The 15568-nt window shown below is 41.5% G+C and overlaps 1 protein-coding gene across 8 annotated transcripts in view; it reads right to left on the reverse strand.

Annotated features, from left to right (window-relative positions):
- rapgef2b (Rap guanine nucleotide exchange factor 2b) overlaps nt 1-15568 on the reverse strand; it is a 95144-nt gene that overhangs the window by 37884 nt on the left and 41692 nt on the right. For 4 of the 8 annotated variants that reach the window (XM_072395222.1, XM_072395224.1, XM_072395226.1 and 1 more), the window contains exons 5-7: nt 8966-9041; nt 6325-6492; nt 406-423 (exon numbers count right to left, since the gene is read on the reverse strand). In XM_072395222.1, coding sequence (XP_072251323.1) covers nt 406-423; nt 6325-6492; nt 8966-9041 — 262 coding nt within the window. Of the gene's footprint in view, nt 1-405; nt 424-6324; nt 6493-8965; nt 9042-13012; nt 13252-15568 lie in introns of those variants that run through there. The other 4 variants (XM_072395227.1, XM_072395225.1, XM_072395223.1 and 1 more) reach the window with 2 other exon arrangements.

Consider the following 15568-nt stretch of genomic DNA (forward strand, 5'->3'; position numbering starts at 1 on the left):
GATGCTTATCGTCCCTCTGTCATCACTGTTAGCGTGATGAAGTTTGCTCTCAACAAACATGAATATTTTTCTGATCAAAACAAGATAACATGGATGGAAGAAGACGCCGGGGCTTTTTTTATTCCGACTCTCAATAAGAATTAATTTCATGTAGCTGCTGATGTTGTGGTAATAGCATTGGAGTGTGGAGCAGGCTTCCCTTTTCATTGTTATCAGCATCCATGCCCGCAAACGGAAGGTGTTTATAAAGGAAGTCTGCTAGAAGCTACAGATAGGACGAATGGGGAACAGACGTAGATAAAACTACCAACATGAGCACAAACACAGACGGCTAGGAAACAAAGAGCAGATGACACACACTGACACTACAGAAACAACAGACAACGGTGGCAATAGATACGGTACCTTAGGCTTATTGCATTCCTGGAAGCCAGGTTAAGGAGTGAGCCATGGAAAGAAGCAGAGGAGATGAAAGTTATCAAACGTGCCACTTGTCAGTCGGGGAGGTGAGAAAATGCAGGTGAAAGCTTCAGTTACATGTTAAAAAGAAATGTATCCACACATACACATGAATTATTATCCAGCACAGAACAAACATCTTTCCATTCAGCATGCCAGATGACTGCTGAACTTCAAAGGAGAACATCAACCTCTAGGCAGGCAATAAGAATTGAATTAAAAAAGTGCCAAGAGTTTGAAAAATGTGAAACCTTTATAAATTCACCTCTAAAACACAGGAAACTCTTTTCAAATTAAATACTTCACTGACTTCTGTTGAGAAGCATATGGCTTCCCTTCTGTCCCTGAGATTCGGAGAAAACATCCAATTACAATTTTCATGACCAATTCTGCATTTGTGTCTTCAGCTGAATTGTTGTTGAGAAACTCCAGGCCGTTGATGTGGTCCACATGAGTACTACGAACCCGTCATCCTTCTACATGAGTCAGTGCATGGGAAACCAAATTAACCCAAAATAAAATGGATAATATGAGGTTGCAGCTAAGCTCTCGGGTTTCTTATGCTAACTAAGCCTTCCAGACATGGAAAACAACACAATTTAGAGGAAGTAAAAATACACAAACATGCTAATGGCTATTTTAAAACTATGAAGCTACAGCTAATTAGTTGTAGATGGGCAGGCTTAAGCTTGATAAACCTAAAAGACTAAAGACCAGAAACAAGGATTACTTCTAATCTCTATACTGTTGTTTCTTACTTGTGTTAATGTACTAATTAAACAAAGAGGATATAGTGTACTAATTAGTGTGCTTCAAAGATGCCGGTATGTGGTTGTTTCACTCCTTTCTGTTGGGCCCAGCTTCATGAATGCTGTAAAAACACTAGAGCAGCATCTTCCTATCAGACGTTTAACACGAGAACCAAACAAAGCATGTCTTGAAGGTATGGAAAAGTCAGCTTTTGTGGGAAAATTTTATAGAAAAGCAATTAATCTTCAAGCCGTCTAGCAAAACATTCACAGAAAGTGAGACTGAAGCTCATCGTGCTGCACAGCAACATACTCTGCAGCCCTGTGGCACCAGAGGACAGTGGGAACCTCTCATGTATTGGGCAACATCCTTATCTGCACCAAATCCCCTTCCATATATCTTAAAACAATTAAAAAGTAGTCGGCACTTGAGTGAGCAATGTCACGGTGAAGGACACTCACACAGCACATGACTGCTGGCTGTCACATTGAATGTCGCAGGGATTGAACCAACGATGCCTGGGTGATGCAAAAGAGTAAAAAGAGTATTGATTGCCTGCCTCCTGCTGCTTGTGTAATTATAGAATATCTATTTGGGGCCTTAGATGTTGTGTTGGCCACCAAGTACTCCCAGAGGAAGAATATTGTTCATCTGCTCAAGGGGTCAAGGTGCCATTCTGGGGAAAATCTACCTAAAATGCTCAACTGTGGCACAACCAAGTGAATTGAGAGCTTTTCTAGACACCATCAAAGTAAACGCTTGATTTTGGTCTTTCTGGAAAGGTAAAATGCTTTTTTAGCGACTAAACAGTCAGAAGAAACGTTACAGATGAACAAACGTACCGAAAAAAAAATAATTTCTTTTGTAAATGTGACTTAAACACAGATGAAAATTGAAAAAAGACTGCACAAAAATTGAATGTTTATACACGCTCCAAAAACTCTTGTTGATTATTTAAGCCTGCGGACAAAACACGTGCGCTCCTACAGGATCAAACGTGGTGTGAAGAAAAGCTAAAATCTCTGGATTTCTTTTAAAATTTATGTATTAAGAATATTGATATGCAACTCAGAAATGTAAGACTGAATAGATGAAAGAGGAGTAACAGCTGCTGGATTTATGATGATGATGGAACGGAAATCTGCGGGGATTTTTGTGACCCTTGTCAATTAAAATCGCTGTGAAGTAATGAATTGTCAGGAAGTGTTACAGGTGAGTTTCCTCCTCCTCAGTGATCAGATGGAAAGGGTAAAGCAACAGCAGGTAATGGAAGAAGAAAAAGGTTCCCGTTTGTAGTGGATACAATCTGCAATGAGCCCTCATCGCCGGTTATGTCCATGTTTCGTTGAGAGATTGACAGAAACTGAACAAAGGACTTAAGTGAGAACCTAGGTCAGAGATCAGAGAGAAAATGTGTGTGTGTTAGCTCAACCGGCTGTTGATATTAGAGGAGGAGATAAGGTGCAAAATGGAAATGGAGATTATGAGCCTTTGCAAATGGGGAATATAAAAAGATCAAGTGTATGCGTGCGTGTATGTGTTTGTGTGTCTGTGTGTGTGTGTGTGTGTGTGTGTGTGTCCACCCTGAACAACGCACACAAGTGTCAACTCACTGCTCTGAGCACACAGGAGGCATGTGTTGAATCCTAAACACTGTCCTCTTTCACTGCCCTGATTTATCCAAAGAGACAGAAATGCACTTTCAATATTTATCTTCATCCTTATGAATCCCAGAATTGTTTGCTTGGCATCTAATGATGGAAGATTACAAATGCATGCTTCGACCTCAGCTTTGTTCCTTTTTAGGCATTTATTTTCTGAGTGTTGACCAAATATGACTTAATTTCCCCACATACTAATCAACATGAACAGAATAACTCACTTTAGGCACAAGGACACAAAACTTAGCTCCGTGAAGTATGTTTTACAATATACCTTAAATCAAAAGCTTTTAATGTCAACCAACAAGGGGGTGGAAAGTCTTAAAACAGCATTTTAGAAGTGAAGCCAAAGCTGCCATCTTTCACCTTTGGAATATTACAGAAGGTTGGTCCTTTTCTTTGCTTGGAGGAAGCTGAAGCCACTGTAATGTGTTCAACCACAGCTTGAATTACGGCCTATCCGAGTAATTGTTTGATCGACATGTCAAAACAGTTAGGCTTCTGCACCCTGTGTAAACTATGTCAAACTGACAATTCTGACTAATTTGGACAAAATGACACCCCTCCTGAAGCCACAGAGCAGCTCATGACAGCTGAGTAGGATTATTTGGCGTTTATATATATATATATATATATATAAACCTTATGTTCCCTTTATTCTAGTTTACTCTGAGTTCTGTGAGCTCAAAAACAGCCATACAACAGATCAGTAATCTAGCACTACATTAAATTGCTGGCAGAGCAAGAAAGATTAACATAACATTTAATCTTAGGCTTTATACTGCACAAAACACTACATTGAACAATAAATATATTATTTAAGAAAACTTCATTAGCTAATGGATGTTAATGTTAATCCCACCTCAGTCCTCAAAGTGATAAAGCATGAATTCTGTTCTGAGGCCATGCTCTGCATTTAATTGCTCAGTGAAAACCACATATTATTCACAACATACAGATGATAGCCGCGTGCATGAGCCTCTGTGTGAGCACCCCCACTGGGAGTCCCAGCACTGGGCTGGCATAACTTTCATATTTCAGCTATTAAACTGGCACTCTCCAGAGCAGTTAACAATGACTGGACACGTTTGGAGTGTTTAGCCCAGGGACAAAGAGCTGATTCGCACAGATGTCTGCTGGCACTCTGTGGCCTCGGAGTTATAAAACAATCTCTCACTTGGAATGAAGGCCACTGCTGCTACTGGCAAAGCCTTCGCTATTTCAGGATCCATTGCAGCATCAGGGATGGTGGCTAGCATTGGTACAGGACATCTTATTGTGCTTGTTCAGGCACCAACGTAAGGTTTGAGAAGTATTTAAATAAGGGCTTAGATCAGGTTGTCAAATAGGAAATATGCTTTTAAATATTCTTTAAATACCTGATAACTCAAATGCAAGATTGGATGTCTTCTGTTTTGGGCTTTACTATATGGGATTTTTAGACTTTTAGACATGTTCAATACTCAGAAGTAGAAATACAGACGTTTTGCAGTTATAATTCATCAACAAAAGTATGAAAAAAACTGTGGTTTGACTGCTCTTGGATAGGACACGATACTGCACGAAGCCACACAGTGGAGCGCTATTGAGGCTCGTCTCTCGGTGCTATGTCACACATATCGCTGCACTGATCGAAGGTTACAGAATCATTTGCATTTGTACAATTGTGTGGCAAAGCCAGGCTAAGCTTTTCACACCTGGCTTCTCATTCATCATTCTGTGACAAAGATGACTAACAGTGTTGCCTGCTGGAGTCATTTTCGTGTTGTGTTTCTCACCTCCTAGAGTCGCCTCGTGGAAGAAGGAACGAAAGTCTGAGTTGTTTCTGACATTCCAAATGCTGGAGATTAGCTTTCTATGTCAGCTTAGCATCCGCCCAGATTTAGCTTCTGTCACTGCTCCCACTCCACCACTGTGTCAGCAGCAGCAAACTGCACTTCTGTTAACTTAGCTCCCTTCCCTACTGTTCTTCTAAGTGCACTCGAGCAGAGCCCATTTGGGACTGCTGGTTGCCATGGCGCTGGCTCCATCCTTCCCATAGGAGTGGTACTAGAGCGAGGAGAGTTGAGTGCGTGTCAGGAGATGTTGGGCCATGAGAAAGTTCAGTGCAGTCTTGTGAAAAAAACCAGTGTCTGAATTTAGGGAACAGGGCGGGCCGGATGGAGGAGGAGGAGGAAGATGACGTTTGCTGCATTTTCCCTTTTAAAGTGTGATTGTCTCACAATGTTCCAAGAAAGAAAGAAACGGGTGCACTGACATAAAACCCAAGGGAACAATGGGAATGAGGGGAATGCAGTGAAACTGTGCAGAACAGGAAACTGTGTAGAGAATGCATGCTGGGTATGTGCTTATTTTGTTTTGCTTCCTTCCCAGGGAAAGAAAGCGCAGAGGGGAAAGAGCCTGGTGTAACACAACGGGTAACTAACCCCTTCTGCACTCAGCACTCAATATGTTACCTCAACTGGATCCCACTTTAAAAAGTCAAACAAAACTACATTTCTGTTCATTCTTACTTGAAAACTCAAAAAGGTGACAAAATGATTTCCTCCTCTGTCAATGCCTTGCACCTGCAACATCCATAATTCAACTTAGCCAGTAACAGATGGGTCAGATAGTCAGTCAGCCTTTGAGCTGCGGGCCTAAAGCAGAAAGATTTCCATTTTTCTCTTGGAAAGAAAAGCCTTTTAAAAGTTGGGTCTGAATTCTAGTGTGATTCTCAGCATTTACTGAGTTTTGAGAGGCCCCACATGCAGATTCTGAATTTTGGCTGATTGAGATTGCTTAGATTCTGACAGATCATTGGGTGCATTCATACCTAAGACATGTAAGAGACTCTATAAAATAAAACAACACACATTTAAGAAAAAAAAGGCTCATTGAATCTGCATTGTTTAATCAATCAGCTGTCTATTCTTGTATACACTCCAAGTTTGCTTATGAATAGCCCAAAAACTTCATACACAGCATGAATAAAGGATGTAGACAAAGGGTTCCAACAAATCAGGTACAGCAGAAATTACAACACTACACTAACATTCATTAAAGAGATTGACAGACAGAAGCAAGAAGGGTGTCTCAGAGTTATACAAATGTGCTATATTCCAACAAGGAAGAGTACAACCATCACTAAAAACACAAAGAAGAATTAGGAAAACAGGTACCAAGAGCACCTTGTGGGGACAAGTGTGCCCTTCCCCAGGAAACAAGACTTCACAGCACACTAATCTACAAGTAATGTTCAGATAAAGGCAGCAAAGAGCAAGAGAGGACAAAGTTTAGTAAGCACAGAGCAGAAATTTTCAACTGTGATCGAAGCAGGGATGCACAACAGATTCAGAAGAAGGAGCTGGAGACACAAGCGGAGCACAACAGAGCGAACAGAGCGTCACTGGAGCGCACAGTGATCCATCGCAGCGAGGGTAAACACACAACTGTGGTACAGGATGCAACTCACCGTGTGGTATCCTCGGGCTATGGGCGGCTTTCCGGTGGGGTACGGATCCACAGTGTCGATGATTGTCTGCCTCTCCCCTTTCTGGTTGATCTTCCGAAAGCGCCGGCGGGACTGTCTGTGCGAGGCTTGTCGCTGAAAGTACTCCTCATTTTCATCCATATAGTCCACCTGGGGGTGATGGGAAGGGAGAGAAAATGGGAGTGACTGTTTTCATCTTCATACACACCCACATATGAAAAAGAAAAAAAAAGTCATCCATCTTCTCCTCCCTGCCTCCCGCCCTCATTGCGTAAAAATAGAAGTGTGTGAGTGGGCTACCCGATGCACACCTACGTCAAAGAGCTCTCACAACACAAAAAGAGAGACGGGGAGGGAAAGGCACAGCACTGAGAGTGAGCTGGAAACAAGCGATGGGGCGTAAAGCAACTGACAGGAATAGATAAACAGACACAGAGTCTAAGTTTGACACGAAAGCAGAAACAGAAAAAGTCAGCTCTCCCTGTCTCCGCTAGAAATATTAATCTTATTGAAATCATGCTGAAACAACATAAAAAAAATATCTATGTGGAAAGTGGAACAAGATGCTGCTTCAACATAGGATCCAATGAAGTCATTTTGTACAGTTTCCTAAAATATTTGCTACCAGGCGGCTTTGGTTCATGATGGAATGACATGTGAGCTCTTAATGTTTGGGTCCATTCCTCATCTCTCCTGCTACTTTCACTCTGGCTTCACATTTCATGGCGCTCAGCCTTTGGGATTACGCTGCTAAAATCGCTCACTGCCTTACCAACCGCTGCCATGACAACGGCAGCAGAGCTGTGTGCAAGCGAGGGCCTAAAATTGCGATTGAGTCTCTAATTGCACATCTCGGAGCAACACGCATGTGTGTGCACACAGTATGGACACGTTAGTTTGTCTGCCCGTGTTTAGAGCTGCAGGTGTGAATCTGTCTGAGTGGATTTGAAACTTGTAGCACGGAGGCTCAACCTCATGCATTTCTGGTCCAGCAGCATAAAGCCTCTCCTCGGTAATTATAGAGTGGGTTGGCATCCGTAATACCAAAAGGGGTAAGGCCAGAAAGCGTCTGCAGCAAGCAGAACAGAGGGTGTTATTACTGAGGGGATTGTGTGTTCTGATAAAGGTTCAGTTAACAGAAGCCCCCAAATCTACACCCATGGAGACGCAGTAATGATAGCAGGAGATCTGCTGTGACAACCGGTTGTTATTTCACACAATGAGGAGATGTGGGTCATGTTTGAAGTTTTCCTTGAAAGAAAGATGACAGTAGGGCTTGTTCGTACTTGCAGGAACTGGTGGTTATGGGTGTGTGCTTTGGCTTGGGAATGAGATTTAAGGGTGGAAAAAACCAAACTCTAAAAGCCCAATCATAGCTGATATATGCTACTGGATAATCACTCAGTTTGCAGAAGCAGAGCTGGGTCAAGAGGAAGGCAACTAATGTTTTTTTGTGTGCACCTTCAGGTCTGTCTTCCAAGCTTCAATACCTTCTTTTTCAAACCCATGTGTCATCTTTAAAGGCTGAGTTCACCATAAAACCCTTATATGGTATACCAGATGTTGACGGTACAATGGGTTTTTAAAATCAAACTGCCGAAACGCCAATTGTCTATTTTAATTAAAGATAACGACCCACACATCAAAAATTCTTACATAATCATTTGATTTTTCACCTGAAGTGACAGTGCCACACTTATATAACCTGTGATTTATCTAGTCTACAAGGAGGGACCTCCCTCAAACTAAACTCGACCAGGGTTTCAGTTCAACTCTTAAGGCTTTAACGCATGACACATTTGAACCTGCAGGTTTTAAGGTCAACCTCACTTATGTCGTGTGTCACATGAACAGACCTCAACCAGCAGCTGTTTGAAAATGTCTTTTTGTTTCAGCACTGGTACACGGTCACCTTTCAGAGCACTTTGGAGAGACATTCAGGACTCACATGGCTTCTGTTCAACAGATGATTGTATTTTGCTGCCAACTTGGCTGATGTGCCAAAGAAATATAATTTGTTCTCTTCTACATTAGCAAATACTTGCCTGGACACAAAACTGGACCGGGTTTCCTTCCAGCCTCTGACACTGTGACAAGTTAAAAGCAGCTGTGTTCAAACGCTGTAGTGAACTCTTAAGAAGTGACACTACAGACACTAACACAGAGCAGCATAAGAAAAAAGAGAAACTCTTAAGGACTCTCTCAAATTATAGTTTGAAAAACATGATGATTATCATAACTTTTTTTTAATCTTAAGATACAAGACAACAGAAGATAAACTTTAGCCTTCTGAGTCCCCCTTAAATGAAAGGCTGAATAAGGATTTCTTTTGGACCCGAAAGCACATGATGATGCAAATCCACCCTTGTCACGGCAGAAAGGAACCAGTTAGAGACCAGAGGCGGTAACAGTTGAAGTGTAATCCATTAAGACATGATGCAACACATGAGAGTACTTGTGTCAATGTTTAAGGGGGCTACATTTTTTGTTGTTCTTTGTGGTTGCACACAGGAAAACCTTAGTCAAAATAATCACTTCTGTTCTATTTTGTGCAGGTTAAGAGTGTGTACATTTGATAAAAATCAAGTTATCGCATGTTAAATGTGTGAAAAATGACACTCACCACAATCATTTCTGAGGGTTCGAGGACGATGCACTCACATCCACGCCGCAGACTTCCTGCTGATCGCTTCCCAAAACTAGACGAAAAATGAGAAAATAAAACGATTTAGATGTCAGGTTGCCTGAAACCAGCGGCGCTCGGTCCTGTTAGTTTCAGGACGTGAATAATCTGTATATGCAAAGGTATATTTCAGTTAAACTTTCACATAGGCAGACAAAAGCACTGAAAGATCCCAAAAATGTTTGTGTGAGCTTTGCCCAGCATTAAATATGTAGTATGGAATTTCTGCACATAATCTGACACAGAGTAGCACTGAGTGGACAACTCCTCCTTTCAGTTTCAGCAGGGAAACACCCGCCTCTGGAAAAGTCCACTCTCCTTACGTCACAATTTCTACAGTATGCCTGACTCCTGACGAGGGGGGCAGTGAGGAAATATTAAAAGCAGCAGAGACCAAAATGTCTCAAAGATGGCTCACATCCATGGAAACTGTGAGCATGTGCAGAGCCAACTAGTGGGACAGCGGAAGAATGCCGCCTTTGTCCACATACGACCCCGATGTCGAGACACAAAGACATCCTTGTTTGTTATTTTTAACATCTTTCGATTCAGAATGTGACCCATGTCTCGTCTGTTTGCTCACCGTTTTGTCAGATAAACTCAAGTGACCACAAGAACCGACTGCCATCAAGTCTGTGCGTTTGCTTTGTGTCGTTTTGCATTATTTAGATTCAAGAGCATTCTCACCTGGACGGGGTGGCCTGGAAGATGGGAAAACATTCCCCACATTCTTGGAGAGAAAGAATTACATGATCCAAAAAAAAATATAAATCTTTTTTTTCTTTTGGATTGATCAGCCATACTTTTGAAAGTCGACTGAATGTTTAGATTAAGTTATTTTAAGCAAAGCTGCAGAAAACGCACATCATCTACATGTTCAGGGGTAATTAGCCTTCGAGGCTTCTAAAAGTTGGTGTAAATGTAAAGATGCTGTAATCAGCATGGCCTTTTGGTTTTTCAACATTTTCTTCATCATCAAAAATAGTGTCTAATAAACCTTATTATTTATCCATTTATATTTTTACCTAATTATCACATTTCATCCTTTTAAAACTAAAGAAGGTATTTGCGAGGTAAAGCCTTGATGAAGCTAGACCCTGGAAAGATGTGTTCATTAATAAAGAACAATATGAGGAGCATTACAACTTGTCTAACTGGTTTATTTCATTAATTAGGCTTGCTGAGACACTTGTGTCATTCTTTGAGTGACACAAACTGTGGAAGTCCAGGTGTGAAAGTTCTCCTTGGCGCCCACAGATGAAGTGAGCAGTGAGTGGTGGTGTGAGGCTACCTGTACTGAGGCTGTATAGGTGGCAGCCTTCATCAATCACCCTGACGGGAGCAGACCTCAGACACAGCATGTCTTAAATGCTTTGGAGCTCTGAGCTTGTGGCTACATGTTAGATGTACAGCTCGGTCAGGCTTGGAAATAAACATCAGACAGCTGCACAGTCGGTATTTCACCTGCCACTTTGTTAAAGAGCATATAATGATTTTTTGTGGTGCCTTTTATTTTCTATGAGTTGAGTCAGCTGGCTCTGCTTTTCTCTTTCCGCCTCCTTTCACAAGCCTTTGTTGGGTTTTTGTCTTTTTTCCCGTTTTGTCAGCTCTTCTGTTGTTCATCTGTCAGAGCTGCAGTTATACGGGCCAATTTGTAAACTTCAGAATCAAAACAAATCATTCCACAGTGAAACTCAAGCTGAGATACAGAGATGGAAATCAAAGAAAGCACAAGTGATTGGATAGACCACGGCAGTGAGTGGGTTAATGCTGATTGCTGCTGTTTGCTTTGCCTGAGCTTCTGTTTAATGCTGTTGTAACTCTGCTTGTATCCCTGACAAACACAAGCCTGAATTTCACCACAGTGTAAAATAGAGCAATCCGCAGAGCTTACTCAGTATCTTTACTCCCGTTATCGTAAAAAGACAAATGCTGTAATTCTTTTGCATCTACTTTCCAGCAAAGACGACCTGTCAGCTGGGCAGCTGCTTCAGAGGAACGGATGAGTGCTTTTGATCTGGTTTTATGGACGTTTGGAATCACTATCAGCACTGATCCTGGTGAGCCTCCCTTGGCTTATTCTGATATTGAAAAAAAAGTTTCCACCCATTTACGCATCACCGACACATCAGGCCACCAAATGCAAAGAGCAAAGTGACATGTTCAATCATGTCCCTCCATTACATTCCTGACATTAGTAGTTCAATCCTCCATTTTACAGGAGACAAATACCACTGGCAATTTTGAGATATTAAAGCAGGGATGACAAAGAGCAGAATGAGGATGGCAGCTTGTTGGAGCTTCCTACACTCAAGGACTAGTCATGGAAGTACAAGACTTTGCAGGCGCATAGCTTATATTAGGCAACAAATATTACATCTCTCAAACAAAAAAAAACGGATTCCACCTGCGATTGCTTGCAGTGCATTGATTGGGATGGTGTCACACACAGTAAAGTCTGACCCATGAAAAAATACAGTTTTCATTAGCTTTCATGATGTTGATCATTATTTTGTCTTTCTATTTAGCCTGTAAACTGGGTCGATTCTATAGCTGCTCTTCAGAACCTTTCATCTATTCCTGGTGTCAATAAAGGTGTGTCTCTATAAAACCTATTGAACCCCAGAGGGGAAACTGTTCAATCCCACACCACTCTCTAATAAAAAAAATAATTAAAAACGGACATTGCTTCCATCTCTGGCCTTTAATCTCAACCTGAGGTTCTTTTGCTTCAAAGACTAAAGTTGTGATTCTTCTCTCAGTTTCAACCCGTTTTAGAATTTTTTAATCAACCAATCAGGCCTTTTTTCCTCAGCCAACTACATAAAAAAAACATTATCTGTCGAATGCTCTGTCACTACGCACTCCAGCTGGTTTTCCAACAGTGGCCAGTATCTCAATTTCAAATTGAACCCAGGAGTTTTTTTCCTCTTGATTGACGGACATCTCCCCTACCTTGGCGGCCATGCATTCCTCTCCATTATACAACAAGCTTGGGCTTCAGGAATGTCATTCCACATGCACCACCGGCCTTTCACTCTGCCAAGCCCACCGCTGTAGCCTCAGATCCACTGAACCTGCGCAATGCTTAATCTGCATCATTGGTCTGTTCTGGATGGAGGGGGGGGCACTGTAGTAAACCATATAACTAAGTGGTAAGAGGTGTGTCTTTAAGCCGCCAGATCCTTAGAGAAGACAAAGATTAAACTCTGTTGTTATGCAAGACTTTAGACCCAGCACAGACCAAGAGGGAAGGGGATGTCAAGAGGAAGGAGGACTAATGTCTCTTGAGTTTTTGGCCACAGTTCTTGGGTCAGCATCATGTCAGGCTGGAGCTTACCATCCAACCGCCTTGCAAAGACAAACAGAATTCCTCAGAGTAACAGCATGATCGCACCGCATGCATACCACGAATCGTGGCCCAGCCATCCCTGAAATAGAAGTTGACACTGCAACCGTGAATGTACGAATGACTCGTGATTTTTGCTTCCCGAAATACAACTTCCCTCACATTGTGACGGCGAAGGGAAAAGGGCAAAGAAGAAGTTAAATGAAGGAGCATGACTCTGCAAACTGGTCTCAACTTTTCCAAGATGCAACTATCATTCATCCCTGCGTCTACAGTGCATCTTTCATTTCTAAGACATCCAACACATTTTCTCTCCAGATAGAGCTCTGTCTTTGTTTTGGTTTCAAAGTTGCCAAAAGCTGCATCTAACCCTCCAAACACAAAGAGCACACACCCATTACTGGCAGCACACTCCTCACACTGACAAATCCAAAATAACATCAAAGTCATGTTTCACATTCCAGAGTTGACGGTTTTATAGCAACCAGCTCCCGGCTGGGAGACCAGCCCGGCTTTTATGTTTCAACCAAAAACCCTGGAGTGTCGATGCAGAGCCTTAGTGAGACATTTACTCATGTGTTTGGGTGGAGGAAGTTAGCAGGAGCAGCAGCAGCAGCTGCTGTAGTCCGATCACTCACCACCAACAATCCAAGCCGCTCCAAGAGTGACACAGCCACCAGATAAGAAGATCCCTTCTTCTAAAATACCCCTTCTGTTAGTCCAGAGAAAGTCTGACAAGCACATTCCAAATCCTGAGACTTTGGTGTGACTGTGGCATATCGTCCTGCACACATCCCAGTGCTGCTGTCTGAGATTTGTGTGTGAGAAATGGGACTGTGTGGCTCTGGAAGTGTGTGTGGATCAGCTTATGTCCAATGGCTCTGCCCCCTTTCTCTTCCTCCCTCCCTCTCCCGGTGTAATGTGGGTCGTAGACTACCGCCAGCATTCCAGCGTACGACTCACTTCCTGCTATAGCTACGAATGAGAGAGAGGGTGGAGTTAGTGTTCTTTTGTGTGTGTGTTTATGTTGTGATTAGATATTAGTTTTAAATCCTTAATGAATCGACTATCTTACTTTCGTTCTACTTTAAAATAACACATCATGGATTTTACACATCTCAGATGAGTCAGATGGGTTTTTTTTATCCATTTAAACTAAAACTACTAGCCACCGAGTGATACTGATACTGGTCTGCTTATGATCTGGGGCTGTGATTTCTCAAAGTGAAAAAGCTCTTCAAGTTCTGTGTTGAACAAATATCTAAATTAAAGCATCAGAGTTGTTGTTGGCTTCTCAGCAGATATTAAGCATGCTTGTTCTTTTTGGACATGTCCTCAGATCAGTGCTTTCTCATAATGAAATCAGACAATAACGATAACAATACACATTTGTGTGTGACAAATATTCCTTTCATTTTGATAACATTTATCTTTTGGTTGAGTTTAAATGTACTTATTTATAAGTCGTTTTAAGTCAAAGTGTTGCATATATAATGACAAATAAATATTTTAGCAAATATCAATCAATATCTACTATTTTTCTTTTGGTCTGTATTAATTTAGTTTTGAATGAGGTAAAGATAGATGTATATAGTGCACACTTACAGTGTCTTTAACCCTGTAAAGGTTCTATAAAGTGCTGTATAATGCACTCCACACACATTATGCAGAGCTGTTTCTTTTCAGTCACACACCAATGGACGTATTGCAGGGAAGTGTGTGCTGTCAGTGTTGTGAAGGCAGTTTAACATGTGGATGCACGAGGGATCGATCGCTCCATGTACAGGCAGTCGTAGCTTGTCATGACAGACAGTTACATGCGTGAAGGATTAGACTTATAAACTCCTTTATTAGTGGAATAATAAACAGTGTTAGAGGGAACAAACTAACCAGTGAACAGCCTAGACTTATTGTAACTTTGTAAGTTGCTCAGTTGCATTTAGTATTAGAAGTCAAGCACAGCAAATTGTGGACTCAACACTTCCCACAGTTCAGCTTTATTGTGTTTATTAATGGCACCATTCCTGCCAGATGAATGCTCATTTATTTCACTCTGCTAGACCTTCATTGTAGCTCAGCCTTGTTAAAAAATGTTTAAAGCCTCAAGGACAGAGCCTAGATAACAAATAAAACATAACCAGTATTACTTTATAGAGTGGAAATCAGCTGACTTCAGAAAAGCTCAACAGACGCCAACTTCGTCTAAACTGAACTTTTTTATATAATACTGGACTATTTCTCAAACAGTCAGGTGGCATGGATCTGTTTGTGCTGACTCATGTCCACTGCCAACAAGCAGTTTTCATTTTAAATATGCTGAAGCTCAAAGAAAAAAGAGGAAACGACTCCACAGTTCATTGTCAACATACATCATAAAATAGTCTTTAAACTAACATTGTGAACCTGGTTATAAAACAATGACAACTATCGTTATTATAGGTTCAGTTTACATCAACAAGAGTAGATTAAATGTCTTTTCAAGCTATTCTATTTCCATAAAATGTTCAGAATGTCAACTAAACCGAAAACAACGAGAACGATCTACAATTAGAGAATAAGTTACCACTTGATTCCTTCTCTGATGCTACGGAGGACTCTACGGTAGCTGCTGCTCCCCATCAAGAAATGACTTAAGCAATACTAACCTTTTTCCTTTCCAGCAAAAATTATCAGGCTGACATTGCTCCGCTAACCAGCTTGCCCATATGAGGCTGGTCAGTTCAGAACTGCAGTTTTAGTTTCGTTTGCAAAAATAAGGGAAGATGATCGGGAATCTGTTGGGTCGATGACCAAAGGTGACGTCACTGAAGCAGGCTGATTGTAACGAATGCACTCAGCACAATGGAGGGAGGGGAAGTAAAACCCTAGAGGGGTTAATATAGTGTGCATTAAGGTGGAAGTTAACACTTTGACACGGAGGGAAATCAAAGCTAAAGAATAGAAATATATGTCCGTCTTACCTAACTGAGGTAAAAACTTTTCTGAGGGAAAGATTTATCCTGCACACCGACCGCAACTCTGTGCCATATTTCAGCGGATGAAAACCCAAAGATGGTCAGACTAACAGATGTGGGACATCTGGAAGAAAATAGTTTGAAATCTTTTCTAGTTTTTATCCTGTGAAGTGTGACAGGAAAACTGATGCAACAGATGTCTGAGTTTCTGTGTCCCTAACAGAGTCACGTATGAAGAAA

This window comes from Leuresthes tenuis, unplaced genomic scaffold (genome assembly GCF_036924035.1).
Source record: "Leuresthes tenuis unplaced genomic scaffold, fLeuTen1.0.hap1 SCAF_11, whole genome shotgun sequence".
Lineage (NCBI taxonomy): Eukaryota > Metazoa > Chordata > Actinopteri > Atheriniformes > Atherinopsidae > Leuresthes > Leuresthes tenuis.